At 37.6% G+C, this 19,951-nt stretch overlaps 1 protein-coding gene across 8 annotated transcripts in view; it reads right to left on the reverse strand.

Moving 5' to 3' along the window:
• The window catches only part of pcdh11 (protocadherin 11), a 183,302-nt gene that overhangs the window by 138,085 nt on the left and 25,266 nt on the right, over window positions 1-19,951 (reverse strand). For 7 of the 8 annotated variants that reach the window (XR_011993594.1, XM_023795006.2, XM_023795016.2 and 4 more), the window contains one exon: window positions 15,159-17,645. Coding sequence is in view for 7 of the 8 variants with exons in the window: in XM_023795006.2 (XP_023650774.1) it covers window positions 15,159-17,645 (2,487 nt within the window). In the remaining variant the exon portion in view is untranslated. Of the gene's footprint in view, window positions 1-4,233; window positions 6,149-15,158; window positions 17,646-19,951 lie in introns of those variants that run through there. The other variant, XM_023795031.2, reaches the window with a different exon arrangement.

A 19,951-nucleotide genomic window follows, 5' to 3' on the forward strand; every position in this document is an offset into this window, starting at 1 on the left:
ACGGGTTTTGCTCCTCGAAGGAACATGAGGTGTCTGAGGCACGGTGATTAGCACCCCGGCCAGTAAATTTTAGCAGTATTGGAATGGGACTAATCTGGAATTAGGAGTCAACATCCACTCCAAACCTCTTGCTTTACGCACTGGTAGGGGATAGTTTTAGGATGAGAGAAAAGGCAATTGTCTGGTGCCTCCGATTATCCCCGAGAAAGCCTATAATCTGACTGAAAGCACTTAAGAAGTCAAGCAGCAAAATAAACAACATTTATCATCATCCACTGTTCTTTTCCACCCCTCCCTTGTAGATAGATTAAGAAGTTCTGCTATTTCTACCCCCCTTCTGCCATCTGCCTCAGCAAATGTCAGGACAGGATAAATACCCCTGAGTCTTCTGTCTCAACCAGATTACCGGCTATTCCAAAACGGGCCAGGTTCTTATCGTCCCTCAATCTCTTTTGCAAAAGTAAAGCATGAATTCTGTACAAGATTACCGGGATTAGGATGGCAGCCGGTGCAGCTCTGTGCAAAGCGCACAGTCGGATTTCTGTCACACCCCTCTCCTGGGTTTGAACTGCTCGAGACCTACTCTGTACATACTCACAAACACCCAGGGCCGCCTTATTTGCTTAAAAGTCACACCCAAACATTATGTGCAACAAATCATCATGGATACAATTAACTGTTAGACATTTGTCTTTTTCTGCTTTTACATTTCATTTTCAAATATGACACCTATGTTCTCGCTGTAGTGTCAGGCACTATTAAAATAAACAGTTAATTCAACAGTTATATTTGAAATAGAGGCAATTTTATTTCTTGTCTACCTTGTCAGCATGCACTATTTTTAGTGCATTGGAGTCTCACATTACAAATTTAGAGATATACTGGTGCTTTTTTACTTACTGTTCATACATTTGGAGAATGGTATCTGTCTTCCTAAAAATTAAGTGTGTGCTGTTTTAATATTATATCTGTTTGCTTAAAAGCTTCTTTGTGCATATTTGATTCTATGAGCAGAATTATTTTGCATTGTAATACTGAATGTTTTTGTTTGGCCAATGGGGTCTTTTGTTAAACTAACTAAATAAATAACCTACTGTAGTAGTTTTCATTATAGAGAGAACAATCTGAGACTCAAAAAGCATCATTTCACTAATCTTTCTTCAGAAATAAAGGGGGGGAAAGTGTTACCAGGGGAAGGTAAAGCCAGAGCATCTTATTCAAACTTAATTGTTTGGCTTTCTCTTTTTTGGCTGTTCACCTATGCCATGCTATAATATACTATAATGACACAACTTATTGTCTTTTTCTTCTTAAATGCTTTTGTTTTTGAACATTGACAATACTTTATATTAACTTCCAGAGCTTCATAATAATTGACCAAATTAAATAAATATAATATATTTAAAAATAATATATGCCTTGTCAGAAAAATATACCTTGCCCTCTAGCACTGGGAAAGTATGACTTGCACACAAATATTTAAAGTACTCCTTAAAAATCCAGTGTACATAAACTACAGTAGGATATAAATACACAGAATAAACGTGCCACAATAGGAGAGTGCCTGAATTATGCAGCTTGGCTGTGAGTATTGTTGTGGGTGCAGTGCTGGGTAAGGGAGGGCTGGGGGCTTTTTTTTGCAGTGCTGTCCAAAGTATGCACAAGCCAAATTATGCATCCCCTGAGTACGACCCTTTACATGTGCCTGCATTGTTTTAAGACCTTTGGAGCCTCTAAATGCCTCCTTTCTCAAGCTGTGCCCTGGACCATGGAGCCGTTCCCTGTAAAATCACGTCTTACCCCAAAGACTCAGGCAGAGTAATATGTGTTAAAGTCTGATATGTTTTGTCACCAGCCCACTTTAACTGTTTAACATTTAAAGAAAAATGATCTCAGTTCACTTTAGCACTAGGTCCCGCACCTTTAAAATGGTATTATAGTCACAGGATGGCATATGAAAATGTCAAATCAAGAAACCTGAAAGTAATAAGATGCATTTTTAGGTTTTAGAACCGGCTTTAACAGTCTCATCCGTGTTATTGGGGGATGGAACAAAAGGAGCACGTGGAGGGACAAGCAAATTAAGCCCAATGATTGTGATAACCTGGTTCCGCTACTGTCATACTGTCACCATCATATTTATCTGTGACAAGGAACCCTTTATTTATATTCAACCTGTCTGTTTGTGTTGGAAACAGAAATAGGGTTAAACTCTCAAATTTAGTGTGCCCCCCCCCCGCCCCCCAGTTGTTTCCTTTCTAAATAAATAATTTGTTGATGTTTGCAGTAGCAGTATATTTGGTATGAAATGAAACATTTTTGTTACTGCTACCATTCTGAAATCTACTGGACTGCATTAATCAGCATGCAGTTAAACAGAGACGAATAGATCATATGCAGTCTTGTTCCTCGGCTGTTAGCTGAAAACCTACACAGGGGAGCTCATAAATTATGGATCAATATACTGAGAATATAATGTTGAAAAGGCTGTCACTGTCACAAGCCTCCTCGCATTGTCAGCTGACCTTTGAATATCAGGTCTAAGATGAAGAAAGACTTTATACTTAATGCAGGAGAATTACTGAAAATTATCAGCACAGCACACTTCAAAGCATAATGTCTGAAAAATAATCAATGCTCAGGTGAAATTCAGTCTGGTTATACAAACTCTTGTCTTCTAATGTCAAAGCGCTTTGATCCCACATTGCCCCATTACATTTCACACAATCCACAGAGATGTCAGTGCAGATTGTAAGGAATATAAGGATTTTAAAGTTCTTCTGTGACAGCAACTACAATATGTTCAATAAAACGGTATGAAAAAAGCCACTTCAGCCTTTCGAGAATATTCACTCTTATGCATGATAATTGATGTCTGCTTTCCTATATATATCCATACATATAAATAGACACACACACACACACACACACGTTTACACACATATATATATAAATGACTGGAATTAATATTCAAAAACTCTTCCACGAATGCACGCTATTGAGGTATTGAAAAACATGGCAGTTTAGTCATTGCTGTTTGCTGCAATAGTGAAAAAGAAAAGGTCAGTAAGTAATCTCAGGACAATAAGGAAAATACATGTATTTTCACCACAACACACTGATGATGAAAGAAAAAATCTTTAGCTCTTTTTCTCATGAAATGATTTACGTCATCTTGCTGAGATATTGTTATGTTGTTTGAAATTATAAATAAAATAATTTTAGGATGTTTGGCAGTGTATAAATGGCTTTCGTCAGAGCAAGGTCTATAGTATGAGTAGCTCTTAAAAAAGCAATTACCATGGATACTTTGTGTTATATCATGAATATAACCACAATTAAAAGGGTTATTGTGATTATTGTGTTAAGTCACTATATATCTTGTTGCCACTTATTGTTTTATTAAACTATTTTATACTGACAACTTTAAATTGTACTCTGTAATATGCTCAAACAGGAACAAGATATATTGTTTAGAATTGCAATACCATTTTGTACGTTCCTTGAGCTTAGCATGCACATTTCTTCTCACTTTCTCAAGTTATCAAGATTTGATAGTTTGCACATAGCTGCAAAGTGTCTTTGAGATCACTTATCAAGTTGTATTTTAGAAGGACTATATTCATTAGCAGAAGCTTTTGTAAAACAAGAGAGAATTCTCCTCTTTGTGTGTTACAAACATGTTTAAATTAAACAATACTGTTTTATTATAACTGTGCAAAATCCAATAATGTTTGGAGTAAATGACACAACAAAATGATCTACTGAATAATATAAGGGTTCTAAGCAATAATGTGAGTTCTAAAAAAGAAAATCAAAAATTTTAATTTAGATGATTTTTTTTTTTTACTTCAGATATCCAATGCCTCTAACAATGTAAAGTACTGTCAAGTAGCCTAGATTTCAGTTCCTTCCTTAGTTCCTGGTGCTTGAGATTTAGTGACGAATGGTGCACAACTGAGCAATGCAAATAAGCCCCTTAACAGATTGCTCTCATTACTGCATTTTGAACTTGTGACAACAACATCATTTCCTAAATATTTTACCAATGGCCCGCCAACAAAGGCATCGTGGAGCATTTGTTGCGGAAGACCATGTCACTGCCAAGGATGGAAAAAAAATACAACCACAGGAAGAATACTAAACCATGAGACAGAATACTCATGAATAAGAAAGAGTCATGGAAAGACATCATACAATGCAAAAGACTTTAATCAACTTCAGAAGCCCAAACATACATAAACAAAACTATATGTACATTTCATATGATTTTTATACATTGGCAAATCAAATAAAAATACAAAAATTCCTTAAGGTGCATAATGTACTTCACATTGAACAAAAGTCATGATGGGTTATTGTTCTCCCTTGCACAACAACGAAAAAAAGCATTTGACTGTTTGTTTGTTTTTTTTTTTTCCCACGCAAATTTCATTTACAGTGACAGATCCCTTAATGGGACATATTTTTACTCCTATGCAAAGCTATATACTTCATAATCTATTAATTGGAAGGTGTTGATTTCCACCCACAACTATTCTGAAGCTGTATCACTGAGCCTTTCTACAAAAGCAATCGCTGAGCCACAGTAAACTTACTACTAACAGCAGAACAATGTAGCCCCATCACCTAAATAAGGTCTATGTGTATTTGTCCAGGCACACGCTTTACATTTAGGGGCCTAGAAGAACAAGTCCCTCCGAGGTGAAGGATTTCATTGTTGTTGTTGTTCTTTTTTCTTTTTAGTTACCCTAATATACATTATACTTTCCAGATTTTTTTACATGAAATTCTTACACTTTTATGAAAGTCAAAAGTCACAGATTTTAAACTGAGGTTCCAATATTGTAATAAGTGCATCAGATTCTTTGATTTTGAGTTCATTCACATTATTTATTGCTGTCAATATAAAGCCTGCTTTTAAATTCTCTTTTGGTAATAAACATAATTTGTATATTTTTTGTCAAAATACATAAATAATACATTAATATAAATAAATGCATAAATAAGTGCACAAAATCCAGTCCTTTTTCTAGAGTCATCTTATTATGCACTGCCTGAGGACATCCATCTGAAGTCAGTGCTTTACACTTGAACTCACTAAATATATCCCATTGGTTGAATCGGCTCATTTTGGTGATCTGCAGCTACAACATACAAACATGAAGCACCTTTTTGACATTACAAAGACACAATAAACTAGGTGTTCTGCTTTACTTTCTTACTAGAACATCTGTTGTCCAAGACCTAAGCTTTTAGTTCTTAGTGACTCTGGCATGGTTCAATGGATCAAACTACTTTTATAGCTACATGTCCCCATGACATCCTGCGCAAGTTAGTGGCACAGCTGTGTGGAGCTGCGGTGTGGAGGTACAGTACCTCCTACAGAGGGTCATGCATACTAATGTTAGCCGGACTCTACATTAGCATTACAATAACCTTCTAGAGTGCGGGAGAGAGGATCGACTGGAGATGACGGCTACACAGTGACATCACAGTCACACAGGCCCAGGTGGTGGCAGGACCTACAGCTTCAAATTTCCTGATGTATGAGCAAGCTTACAGTCTAAGCCGTGACAATGGATAATTACAAATCAAGCAACTATATGCTTAGTGAAAGATCAAATTTTCAACTAAAAACAATAAAACAATCAATAGAGATGTTTTACTATGGCTGTGGAAAATATACATACATACACATAAACATACTTCACATCATCTTCTATTGTATTGGTTTTCTTTTTTTTTGGGGGGGTCGGGGGGTTGAGATACCCCCTAAAACCCAGAAAACTAACACATGAGGAAATAATAATAGGAAAATATGAAAACAATGGAATTCAAGCATTCTCATAAATCACTCAGAAATTTAAATGCACTAAGAAGGCATTAAGACATGTGTGTAACTGCAAGTCGTTCATTTTCTTAATCCTTTCTCTTCTGCAAAAAAAAGGGGAAAAAAAGAAAAGAAAATGTCTCTCTAGGTCTTGTTTGAGGCTGTAGAACCTGTATAGTGTGTTTGTCACCTCTTCAGTCTGTGCCTTCCTCTCTCTCTAGGTATTGGCAGCTAGAGATTGATTTTTATCCTGTGGGCTCGAGCTGTACCTGGGCCACAGAGTGTGCCATAGAATGGTGGTTTCAGTGCCGTCTCCTGTAATATAGAGAGACAGACATATAGGAAGATTGAAATTACATTTTCACCGAGCTCTAGGTATTAACCAAGCTGCAGTGTGTATAGTTAACTTTAAGTGCACAAAAGAACCACATCAGTGAATACATATTTTAAAGATAGGCACAGGAATGACGGAAAGAGCATTCTTCAAGGTACTCTGCTTATGATGTATGAGTGATTTCCTCGTTTGATTTCCTTGAAGGATACTGTATTTGTGGTCAGATGTTACACTTGGCTACTGTCAACATGCAGGCCTGATTCCACAGCTTTTTTTCCTTCGGATCTGACATCCACCACGCTACTGCAGCACCTGCCATCCTTTAAAGCAGCCGCATTTAAGCGGCATTCCACAGGGGGCAGCACACACATAAAATATGACAGGGGCTAACTAGCAAGATTTGCATGTAATATACATACAAATAAATAATAAATAAAATAAAATATTTTGATGACACAAAAAGAATGACTTATTCAAAATGGCAAATAATTTATTTTAAAATATAAAACATTTGTTAATTTACGAGCAAAATTAATTTCCAATATCCAGAAGAAAAATGTCACCAACCCTTCTATTGCTTGGGACAAAAAAAAAAAAAAACAACAACAAAAAAAAAATTTATGGACTTAGGAAACACAGTTGATAAGACAGAGCAGAATTTCTAACGGAGCAAATAAATAAATAAGTCAGAATAACATAAGTGCCAAATAGATGAATTCCTTACAAGAGCCACACGGAAAAGAAAAGGTGAAAACAGAAAGAGGGGCACTGAGCTGGATGAAATGCAAAGGCTCCAGCGAAAGCATCTTTTCATGGTGGAACTGGACCAGGAAATACGATGACTGCTGCTTAAAATATGGATTTACTTCAGAGTTTTGATCGGCTCAGAAAATGTCCGCCCGGGAACAAGCTAGGGCTGCCTGCTCATAAAGCATGATCTTTTTTAAGCCCATCCTGGGTTCTAACTCATATTAAAGAAGCAAAGTCATCTGATTTAAAAAGACTAGCAATAACAACTAAATCAGCATATATGCAAACTATATATCAAATGAAGTTGTTTTTTATATATAAGAATGAAAAACATCTAAAAGCAACCAAAATATTAAACTGTCATGCTGAGCCATTACCTGTAAAGCCTTCTCAGTTTATGGTTAATTTAACTGTTTATTATCGCAATTACTGTCAATGTGTTTACAATGTGTGCTGCTTTGTGTAAATATGACTGCTGTCATTTTAAGAGATTTGTGCTGGGATTTAGCTTTTATTAAAAAAGTTATGTTACATAGAGGCAAAGGAAAATTCAAAACAGTATGGCCATAAATGAAAGGAACGTCTAAGAAATACTACCTGCTAATGCTCGTCTGGATCTTGGGCATTGGGAATTGTAACAGAGGAAAATAATTCTAGTTACTCTTGGCAACACTTGCTATGACTACATATTAACATGATCATCTTAGACCCTGCAGTTTGTAGTAGAAAAAGGATCTGCAAGGACCTGATCTACACATTTATTTTTTCATTTTTATAAAAGCTGTGAAAACAATCATTTCATGAACTGTTTTGTTAAACGTGAATGTGCTCCGTTTAAAATATGTAATTCTGCATCCCTTTTATAACAAAATGTCTGAATATTAAACCATTGTGGTATCTAGACATTAATGTACAGCCTCTCAGAGTGACACAGATTCTGACCTTTAAAGGACTTGAGCCACAGTAACATGGTACAAACAAAGCAGCTTATCCCTAGACTCCTAAGCTGAATGAGGGTGCCCAGACCACAGCTGCATTTGCTCATTTGAATAATGAAACATCATTCTCTTTTGTGGGCCACCTTAAATGGCATTCAGGGGCTGATGTGGACTGCAAATCATTCAGGAAATAACAGCTTTTTTTCAGTGCTCATGTAAGCCGTCGTATGGGATGACGGCTCTTAATGTCTAATTGCCTCCATGTTTTGCAGCGATATAAGGAGAGTACCGCACAAAACAATAATAATAATTTTAAGTGATCAGGAATTATGTTATGTCCTGCTATTTTACTGTACAATGCCCTTTGTTGCAATAAAAATAAACAAAACAGGGCAACCGTGAATTTACCCAGCATCCTGTGCAGAAGTGGACTCGGAGCAGCTCTCTGTAACTGCACAAAACCATTCAAAGTTCACCAAAAAATATATTGTATCTGAAACCTGAAACTTGATCTGCTGAAACTATAGCTAAAGTACAGAAATAATATAGATCTTTTAAAAAATCGACAATGGAAATCTCAGACATTATAGATATTAAAAATCGCTTTACATGGGGAAACAACAGGGAGAACTTTATAGTAGGAAAGAGAGGAAAATTGCTCTCTAATGACTCCTTTAATCTATCCCCATATGGTGCTGCAAACATTGAATCCCTAGTTTTTGGTCATGTTCCCCACTTTAGCCTCATTTATGTTGGCTACACCAGACATATAGCTGACTCTGTAATGCATGCATTTCTTAGTAAACAAAATATATGTGTATGTTCCTATGCATGATTTTCCCACTACTGTAGTAAGATCTACCACTCCTCGATTGTCTGACAATTTTTGGATGCACATTTTTTATTTGTGTAAATCTGAATGAATAACCTTACATGAATATCACAGCTTACACTGTGGCTTTAAACCTTGTTTGTCAATTAATGGCCAAATGGTTTTGATTGTTTTCCTAAAATTGCATGGTAAGCACCATATCCACTTGAAAGTTTGTAATTTATGCTAATGTTGTTACGGTTCTATATGCATCCCTTGATTCATTCAGCATTCACCTTCTCAAAACATCTATAGCTACAATCTATCTAAACAGAATTACATCAAACTTTTACTGTTTATACAACAAGCCAAACTTAAAAAAATCTGAACATTTTAATTAAAAAATATTGAGTATATTCAATATTTTGATTAGCAGCAGATAGCGCACATCTATTGACAATGCAATGTCAAGTGTTTGACTTGCTGTTTCCGATGTGCCAGTACATGTTTGATGAAACCAGCTGGTTCCTCTATCATACATGTTAAATCATTAGGAATCCCAAAGTTCATCTTAAGCAACTGCAGCCTTTCTAGCCAGCCACAAATGAACTGGATTATAGTTGTGTTTTGACAGATGTACATGTTAAATGTTATCGGCTGAGTAAAATAAATAAATATTGCTTCTGTATTACACTGCCTGTTCCTCTGCAAGCAGACTGCAGTATAAGTTTTACTGACCACACTGGGGAGTGTGGCTGTATCAAAACAAACCTCCATGAAGCAAGCTGCATTATTATCTGTTCATAGATTATTTTCATACTAGGCCAAACTCTGGTACTCTGTTTTGACATATGATGGATTATAATGCATTACTAACTACTACAAAGTATTATAGAAAGTTGAATACAATTGAATAGGTCAATATACTGTAGTCAATGCAAATAGTTTATGATCAAACTGAGTGCACAAGAAGTTTACTTTCTGGGTTTGTGCATGGGAGAGGAGGGGAGGGGAGAGGGGGAGATGGGGGCGGGGAGAGAAAACAAAACTATTCACTTTGAGTGTTTCCCTTTTTGGAAAAAGTAAGTATTTTCACAAATATTGGTACACTGCAAGAAAAGGTAAGAAGATACTGACAAAGACATCACATCACTGCCATTATGGTTAAACTTTTTTTGTCAGAATTAGATTGCGTCACAGCACAGTATAGAGCTTCGTTAAAACCTATTAATTATCTCTTTTGTCTTTGACACTTATTGCCATCCATGTCCTGGTTTCTTTTCTTGGTTGGAGCTTCAGAGGGCCTAGAGGCTATCCCAAACAGCACAGGACACAAGGCAAGGGGAGACCGTGGATGGCACGCCAGTCCATTGCAGGGCACACACACAAGCATATGCTACAGGCAATATAAAGACGATTTCGAGGTATGTCTTTAAGGAGCAGGATCACACTGAACACATCTGCTTTGTTAGCACGACTCGTCGGTTCGTATGAGTTCAGATATAGCAGCTATACAAGTAAAGCATTTAACAAGAACAAAACAAGTATCAGCTGCTTTTATTTTGCTAATCTGTTTTGAAGTAAATCACAATGAATGTGAGATATTACAGCGATTTGAAGAGGTCGGTGAAGCTTACAAGTGCTGTATTGACTGAAATGGTCCACCTTATTTCACAGTGAACATGAAAGAAGCCCCAAGACACTCAACCTTAAAAGCAGGCAATTTAACAGTCACTGGACTGGAGATCATCTGAGTTAAGAAAGTAACAAAGATAACCCACTTCAGGCTAGAATTTTTTTCTTAGAAGCAAAATGAAGCAAAGAAGATCTTTGAAAAGTAAAATGCTAAAATTGTTAAATTAAGTGTTAGGAAATGAGTAGTACAAACATATTCATTTGTATGTTAAAAAAACGAGTTTCAGTGCAACCTGAAAAATACAGACATGTAATCGATGAGTGTAATGCAACACTAAACATTGATTAAAATGCATACAATATTTCAAGGACACATTGATTTGCTTTTTTTCTGAATAGATAACCAACAATGTACTGTACCTTTAAGCCAGATCTCTTACTGTGTACCACAGAACTGCAGTGATAGGGAAAAGTAAGCTGATATTTGCTCCTAAATAATAAACTTGTTGCCATTGGGCCAACCCTCCATGGACTGGTAGTTACAAAGGTGCATCTAAATAAATCGGTTATTGCTTAGGGTGCTAGCCTAGGGTCTCGAGGAAAAACACAGGGCCTTGTTTTCAGAAGTAACAAGCGATTCATCTACAAAGGACATAGTCCAGAATCCACCACTGCATCACATTACTGGGTCTCTTCTGCTCCTCACCATTCCGCAAATGTACATTTTGGTGTGTGGAGGACAAAGAGATTTCAATAGATATTAAAGTACCAAAGTATGCTTAATCAAACCCTTTCAAGACATTCCAAACAACAACAGGATAAAGTGCAGGTATCTGTTTTTAAGCAAAATCCTAGTCAAATTGTTGCTTTACTTTTTTTCTGAAACAATAGCATCTAAAGTGTTTACATCTCTGCAGCATTTCAGTTTGATTATCGATTGCTGCAGGGTGGATATAAAAAATGTTATTTGGGAGAATATGAATTGCCTTTATAAAACCTGGTCAAAAGAACATCTATCAAGTAATAATACAAAAATAATCAAGCTTAAAATATTCACATACTTAGTGATATGGGAAGGACTCATTGCCATGGGGTGTTAAGTACCAACATGCTAAACAATTCAAGATTATTATATAAAAAAATAAAAAATCGGAAATCATAATGGTTATGAGTGAGTTTTTCGTTTTGTAACCATTATCCCCTTGGGAAGAGTTCTTTATAAAAATTCTACAGTGTTGGAATACATGATGTCTGGCTAACAGTAGTACAAATCAAAAAAGCAATAAAACAGTTTTAGGTCTTTCTCCTTAAGGCTTAACACAGACACACAAAGGCTTTACCTTTAAGATTGTGGCATACATTACATTACTAAAATATATCCTTGTAGGTCAGAAAATGTTATGATTTCGTTTTTTTTTTCCTTGAAAACTGTTTGTGTCCCGAGCGTGGTTTAACCTATTTTTCTAAAATCATAGGTAAGATTTCCTCCTCCCTTACATTTTGAAACAAGCAATATTAATGTACAAGAGTGAGACAAAGTGAGTGAAAAATAAATAAATGTACCAAATTACATGTTCTTCCAAAAATTGACTTTGTAAAACTGTGTACAGGTAATGCACCTTGGCAGACATGTGTTCAGCTGGGTTTATAAATTAAAGGTGCTTGCAGGACGTATTAACTGCATGTGAATGTCACCTTAAATTATTGTCTAAACAATATTCGTCTATATGTAATTTATAGGCAGTGAGCATAGCATGTTTTATATTAAAAGCTTGCAGTGATGGCATGCTGAAGGAAAGATTTAAAGAGAAACAGATTGTTAGGCTTTTGGTTCACTTTTAAATATTGGCTATAACTCTTCTGCCTCAAATTACAAAGACATTTGCAGAATTTTCCAGACAAAACTCTAAGAAAGTTATCAAGGAACCAATTATATATGTTAGAAACAAATTTTAGGTACAACAATGATTGTATTTTCTATTCACTTTAAAGTACAGAAAAAAGTTCTGAAATTGAATATTGTAGAATATATATTCTATAACATATCTAAGTTTGCTTTAGTGCAAAAAAACAAAAGAAACCACTACTAAATCAATAATGTATGTCAAATAATGTTGACTATTACATTGTCTTAAGGCAATTTGAGAATGTAAAGATGCTGTTATGAAACATCAATGCTTATATTGATTTATTACAAATATAAATTCCAGCAATAGCAATAAGATGCATTCTCTGTCACTTTGTGAACCTAAGCATTTGTAGACATCAAGCAATATTTTTCTTAGCCTCCCGAAGTTGAGCTTCATCATCAAAATACATTCTGAAGCTGCTATCCACAAACTCCAGGCAAAAGTTCCAGGTAATACACATGCACACACACACACACACACACACACACACACAAATTTGTATTCATGTCTTTGTGGGGACCCTCCATTCAATTCTAAGGGAAAAACCTTTTTCCCAAGGACAACCTTAACCCCTCCCCAAAACTAACCTTAACCACAGGAATCAAGCAAAATACAAGACTTTCGGCTTTTGTAGTTTTTTTTAATTGCCGTCACAGATTTTTATAAAATTGAGTTCCCCCTTATGAGGACTGAGAAGATCCTCATCCCCACAAAATAAAATAAAAGGTTTTTATCACGATGTGGGGACATTTCGTAGGGACATGTAATATATACATGACCGACACACACAAACACACACACACACACACACACACAAATTACATATCTATTTCTGGCAACGTTTAACATTGACTGCACCTTCATAAATGTATACATTACGCATTCATAGAACATTCAGTGCACCCTCATAATACATTTATAACGCATTAATATACATTAAAAACAAACATTGTATGACAATAACCAACTGCGTAATGTTAATTAAGGTATACTACAGTTGTCAAAGTATTTTACAACGTTAAGGTATACTTACGTGCTGCTTATGTATGTCCTATGAATGTTTTATGAAGGTGCACTGAATGTTCTACGAATGTATTATGAAGGCATTATGGAAGTGAAAGGTATGTAAAGTGTTAGCTTATATCTTAATTCATTTCAATGGACATGACACTATTCCCAAGTATGGCAATCTTAACTCCTACTCAGCCCTAATTTTAACCGTAAGTATTCAAACAAAATACCAGGCTTCTTTTAGGTTTTTGACTGCATTCACAGGTTTTGAAAAAACTCCCCGAGACATCCCCCCCCCCCACACACACACACACATACATACACAGGAATCCACAGCATTATAAGTGTTTATAAGTGAGTTATAATCATGTTATGGTATTTAGGTATACAGCAATTCCTTGCACCAAATTTGTGATTTTTCTAGCATGACACATACAGCAGCTGGGTTGTATTTGTACTACTTACTAATAATCTGACAGAGAGACACAGTCTAATGCTATCTGTTCAAAGATGTAGCTCCATTTTTGAGGCTGGCAGAAAACACGCGTACAGCTGTTTGAGAACACATTCACGGGCTAAAGTAGAATAATAAATTCTATGTTTAGTAATTAAACACAGAATCCCATTAACCCAATCACTGACCTCATTTCAACCCATATTAATTATGAACTGTGAACCAAAGAATGCTTGCAAGCCATACGTCTACCAAAGTAACAAGTACTGCAAACCTAGTAATACAAACTAAACTCATTAAGCTCAATGTTGCATGTGAACACATAATATATTATGTTATCAGTATCCTCTGTCAGCACTCATGATACCAGAACACATGGCCTATGTACTGGACTACATAACAGATTCTCCTTTTTTCCACCAGAAAAATTAAGCGGCTTGGTCTTATGAACTGTCACCTTTATTTTGAGAATGTGAAATTCCTCACTGTCTGCCATGTGAGAAAACAGCTGCCTCTGGCTGGTCTTCTTAACTAACCGCCAGTTTCCACGTATTTCCCTTTGTTGCTTCCGTACTTATTACCCCCTATACATTTGACACCTCTCTATTGACGGCACAGGCTGCATAGTCAGGTCACAGGTCACCAAAACACAACGCTCCCTGCACATCTGTCACTGCTGAATGTATGCAGACTTTATGTCAGTCTCGTTTAATTGTATTGACATTTTCCAGAGGAACAACAAAAGAAAGGGAAAAAAAACTATGAGAACAGTTAAGTAATGTACATCAGTTACAACTTGTATTCAATCAAAACTTTGTTCAATTTCCTTAGACTCAGGCAGGAATGCCTGATTTTAAAGTGTCAATCAAGAGCTTCTTAAAAGCCTAAACACTGCTGTAATCTTCCTGTCATGCTGCAACCCTCTTGTTCCTTTGTAAGCCCTCCTTGTCTGCCTGCATTAGACCTTGAGGTTGAACTCCCTCTTTGGCAAATGCAGCTATACCAGGTTCTATTAGCATCACAACCAGTCTAATGCATCCTGAAAGGTGTTATTACTCTGTATACTGCCAACACTATTTAAGATTTGTGCGCACACATACTGCAACATCTACAGTTGTTATATGCTATTTATTCATTTATTTAAATAGATTTAAAACTGAGTAAAATGACAATAAATATGCACTTTATTTTTTCATATATTCAGCTGTATGGATTCGGTTTGCTATAAATATTAATATGGTTTTCTTTATGTCACTAACAAAAACATCAGCAAATACCAGAATTCATTTCTTATTTTTTTTTTTTTAATGGTAAAAACCCTCATATAGCACTGTGCAGAGAGAGGCTACTCTCGCTGCCCCTATCCACCAGTGCAATAACAGAAGGCCTTGTACAGTATAGGAAGTGAGGCTGTATCAGGGTAGTGAGCGAGACTTATAAAGTGATGGATTTAAAACAAGACAAAAAAAAAAAAAGATTTACCTGGCGGGTGTGGATCTGCCCAGGATTCTTGAAACTTCCCTGACAGCTGCACTCTGAAACGCTGTAAGGGTCAGAGCTGTTGGAGGAGCACTTTGAGAGGGAGTCACAGCCCACTACAAAGGTGTTGTCCAGCGGGAGATCCTGAATGACGTGATGTTTCTTGGGAGCGACGGGGGTCTCTGGTTTAATTTGGAAAGTTGGTTGAGGGGATGCAGACTTGTAGTGCTTCGCCAAGTCTGGGCTGTCAGGTTTAAAGGTGGTTGGTGTGGTGGCCCAATTGTATTTTCCCATGGTCTGCTCCTCCAGCTCTACTGGGAGGTCCAAGGTTCCATTTATGTGCTCATGGGAAGGATCATCTGGCTTTGATTCTTCAATCGTGACAAAGTTCAGCAGGAGGCTCTTTGGAGACCTCTTCTTTTTCTTCTTCTTCTTTTTCGTTTGACGATTCTCTTGATTGGGTGACACCCACTCGCCACTCTGCTTGGCCTTCTGAACCACCTTGTGTCTTGGCGTCTGACGGCAGCGCACCAGAGCAGTCACAAAAATGACCAAGATGACCGTCATCGTGCCTGCAATGATAGCGATGACGACAATAATGTAGCTGTTAGCATGAGGTGTAACCTCATTGTCACCGACATTGCGATCTAAAGGGGTCTCAAGACTCTTGCGCAGTTGCTCTTGAATGAAGGTGGCATTGGACACTGTTTCATTCACAAATAAATGGACCAGGGAAATGGCATACAAGGACTCTGGCTGCCCCAGGTCCTTGACCTTAACCACCAGTCTGTGAAGGCCCTGATCAGCCGGGACAATCTTTTCTTGCAAAGTAATGTTTCCAGTTGTTTTGTCAATGGCAAACAGGCCCTTTGGAGATCCCCCAATAATACTGTACTGAAGCTCTGCATTCATTCCTGTGTCATTGTCTATGGCAAAGACTCTTGTCACCACAGACCCAGGGCTGGTTGTAGACTGAACGAGGTCATATGAGTAGTTTGATGAGGGGATAACAAAAACTGGCCGGTTGTCATTTACATCTACAACATTGATGGTGACTTTAGCAAACGAGACACATTGCGGTCGACCTCCATCCACTGCCTTCACCACAAAGCTGTAGGAGCTTTGCTGTTCCCTGTCAAATGTAATGTTTGGTTTGATTACACCAGTTTTTGGGTCAATGATAAAGTTATCCTTGCCATTCAATATGGACAGTGTGACCACAGCATTATCACCAGCATCTGCATCTGTGACTGTGATCAAGCCTACTGTTCCATGTAAGGGCAGGTTTTCAGGCACATAAAAGTTATACTCTGGGTGCGTGAAGGCTGGACTATTGTCATTAACGTCTTGCACTATGACTTTCACGGTGACATTGTTCTGAAGAGGTGGCAAGCCGCTGTCCCTCACCACAACAGTGAAGGAGTACTTGTCCTGCTTTTCCCTATCCAGTCTTTTCCCAACGGAAAGGATACCTGATCGCCGATCAATGTTAAAAGCCTCAGGTGGATTGGGACCCAGCGTATAAGAAATCTCTGCATTGCGGCCACTATCTGCGTCGGTGGCACTGATTTTTATGAGCTGCGTAGAGGGGTCATTGTTTTCTGGAATGGAGAGTTGGATTTCAGGCTGAGGAAAGATGGGCGAATTGTCATTTTCGTCCTTGATTTTTATTAGGACCATAGCCGAGGTGTTTAAAGGAGGTTTTCCAGAATCCGAGGCCACTATCCTGATGGCATACTCCCTTGTCGTCTCATAATCGAGAGGAGCTGCAGTTTCTAATAGGAACTGGTTGTCAAAAACAGGCTTCAGCCTAAATGGGACATCATGGTCGGTATAGCATGTCACTTTTCCATTCAGATCAGCATCCCTGTCTGTCACTGTAATTAGAGCTATTTTAGTGTTAAGAGGAGCATTTTCTGACAACAACACAGTGCCGTTGACAGGGTTCATTATATAGCGTGTGTCAATGGATGGGACGTTGTCATTAATGTCTGTGACATTGACTGTCACTGTGGCTCTGGAAGGGGTGGAGCTGCCGTCGCTCGCTAGCACAATGAGCTTGTGAACTGGAGTCACCTCCCTGTCCAACTGCTGCCTTATCGTGATCAGTCCAGTAGTGCTGTCAATGGTAAAGAGCTGTTTGGTGGCAGGAGAGATCTGATTGCTGAAGGAGAAGTGGATCTGTGCATTGGATCCCAAGTCAGCATCTGTGGCGTGGAGCTGAGTGACAGAAGTGCCAACTGGAGCATTCTCTGGGACATGCACTTCCACGTCATTCTCCTTAAACACCGGTTGGTTGTCATTCACGTCTGAAATGGTGACCTGCAGAATGGCTGTGCTGGACTTGGGGGGAGTCCCTCCATCTTCTACTTTGATCTTCATCACAAACGTGTCCTTCTGCTCACGGTCAAGGCTCTGTTGAACAATAAGCTGAGGCCACTTGTCACCTTCTGGAGTCTCGATGATGTCAAGCCCAAATTCAGTCACGCTCTACAAATAAAAACAAAAAAGAGGAGAAAATTAGTATGTTTCACCATGGAAATGCCAGACTAAAGAATGTTTTAATAACTATTGAATGCACTGCATCAAGGTGAAAGACCTTCTGTTAAAATGTGTTAGGTGTCGAGAGAGACAACAATTACGGAGATATTGACTTAGTGATGAATTTGGTCAAATCTAATTCTTGTGAAAATATTATTATGCATTAATATTAAATGGAAATTGTCACTTTTTTAACTTTGAACTGAATAAGCAAAGCATGAAACAGGCAGCTAATTGAAGAATTCGTAATTTTTATATATATTCTAAATCATTAATGATGAAAAAAAATAATTTTGGCATCCAAATACAGCAATTAAAAATGCTTCAGAGGAATGTTCACATAACTAAATCAGAGAACTGTTTGTTATCTAATGTTGGTCCTTCAATAATAGGGTGATTTTAGGTCGTTCCCTTCCCTGGTGTGTTCTCCAATACAGCACCAAGAATGAGATTTCATTCTGACCTCACTATCTTTGAGCTGCTTTTGTGGAAAATAGGCAGCTTGCAAAATTTCAAGGGCAGTTCATACTCAAGAAAGACTATTGAAAAAGAAGTCAAAGAGCTAAGGTCCCGTTTCAAAAATGCTACGCACCTGCTATAGATTAAAGATGTGCACACCTAATGCTCACGTTAAAGAAGTCCCACTCTCACAGAGGGCTGAATCTAAACAACATCACTGCAGAATTAGACAAAAATGCAGATGTAATCCAATGAGAAACAGGTATCGGTGGTTCAAAGTAATTACAGTACAATTATAGATCAACTAACTGGAAAAGTTGTTTCAGTATTTACGATGTAAGACAAAGAAAGGAGACAAAATTAAAAAAAGAAAAAAGGCAGAGTCAAAAGCTTAATCAAGATTTTTTTTGTTCAAAACAACTTGTCTTAACATACATGAAATGAGATAAATTACATGATTATTATTATTATTATTATTATTATTATTATTTAATGACAGAGGAGAACACACTGGCCACCTGTAAACTACTGTTCAGAACAATTTAAATGTATCCTCAAATCTGCCTGGTAACTGTCAAGCATTTGAGCATTGTCTTCTGTCATGGGGATTGAGTATGTTCTGCTTACTGTGCTGCAAGACTGACAACGTTGTGACAAGTATAATGTTCTGCTCATTTCAGTGTTTCCAAACTTTCCACTTTGGATGACGAGTGAAGTACTTTTAATTTGACAATGTAGCCGTCACTGCCATTTGAGTTAATGATCAGTCGTCTCCATTTTTCAGTCCATGCGAAAGAAACTTATTGGACTGTAATTACCCCAGATTTGAAACAATCAAAATATTAAGAAATAACCCACATAACATGTGATAACATGAAATAACATGAGTTAGCGACAATAACTGTGATGTCTGTGACAAAGTTTAAAGAGCTAGGTAAGGAGCAGGCACTGATTACAGCACGTTACCACACCCAGCACACGGTGAACCACCTCAGGGATGAGAACCTGAGTGCAGCCATGCGGCAGGCGATACCTCAGCAGCAAACTAGTCTGAATGGACCAGTGTGAGTTTTTTTTCCAGTGGCTGGAATGCCAATCCTGCCCCCAAGTTTTTCACTGCAAGCTGGAGAACCTCCTTGCAGGGCTGGATACAGATTAATGTCATATCCAGGACAAAGCAATTGCAGGTTAAGGGCCCAACAGAATAGAATCACTGCGGGCCTTCCAGCTGCTGGCATAGATCGCTAGCCTCAGAGCCACCACTCTGCCCAGTATAGAACAAAGTTTAAAGAAGAGGTTCTAAAAACTTTGTTCATTATTTTCAAGCTAATACTCATTATTTCTGTAGCATCTAATGAAATATCTCTTTACAGTGAATAAATCAGATTTGCCCTTAAATGTACACTGCCCACATTTACAGCCTTAATAAGAGAATAACTGAAAACAGAAAACCAGACCGGCCTAGACCATTCTGTGGTGAGACAGCAAGCATGAATCTGCAGGAAGACAGCCCTCTGCCCCAGTGAAGACAAGCTCAATAGTTAGGATTATCAGAAGATGCACCGTCGAATCAATTTGATGACCTTTATGAAACTGACGGAGACTGAAAACTACCAGTGAATATAACAGACCTTCATATTAGTAGCTGATCTAGAGTGATGTACACTGATCTGGCAATGAGACTGACCAACATGTCATTTTTTGATATAGTGTTGATAGATAGATAGATAGATAGATAGATAGATAGATAGATAGATAGATAGATACTGACTGAAGAGAATAACCCAAAATGCCAT

This window comes from Paramormyrops kingsleyae, chromosome 10, assembly GCF_048594095.1.
Source record: "Paramormyrops kingsleyae isolate MSU_618 chromosome 10, PKINGS_0.4, whole genome shotgun sequence".
NCBI lineage: Eukaryota > Metazoa > Chordata > Actinopteri > Osteoglossiformes > Mormyridae > Paramormyrops > Paramormyrops kingsleyae.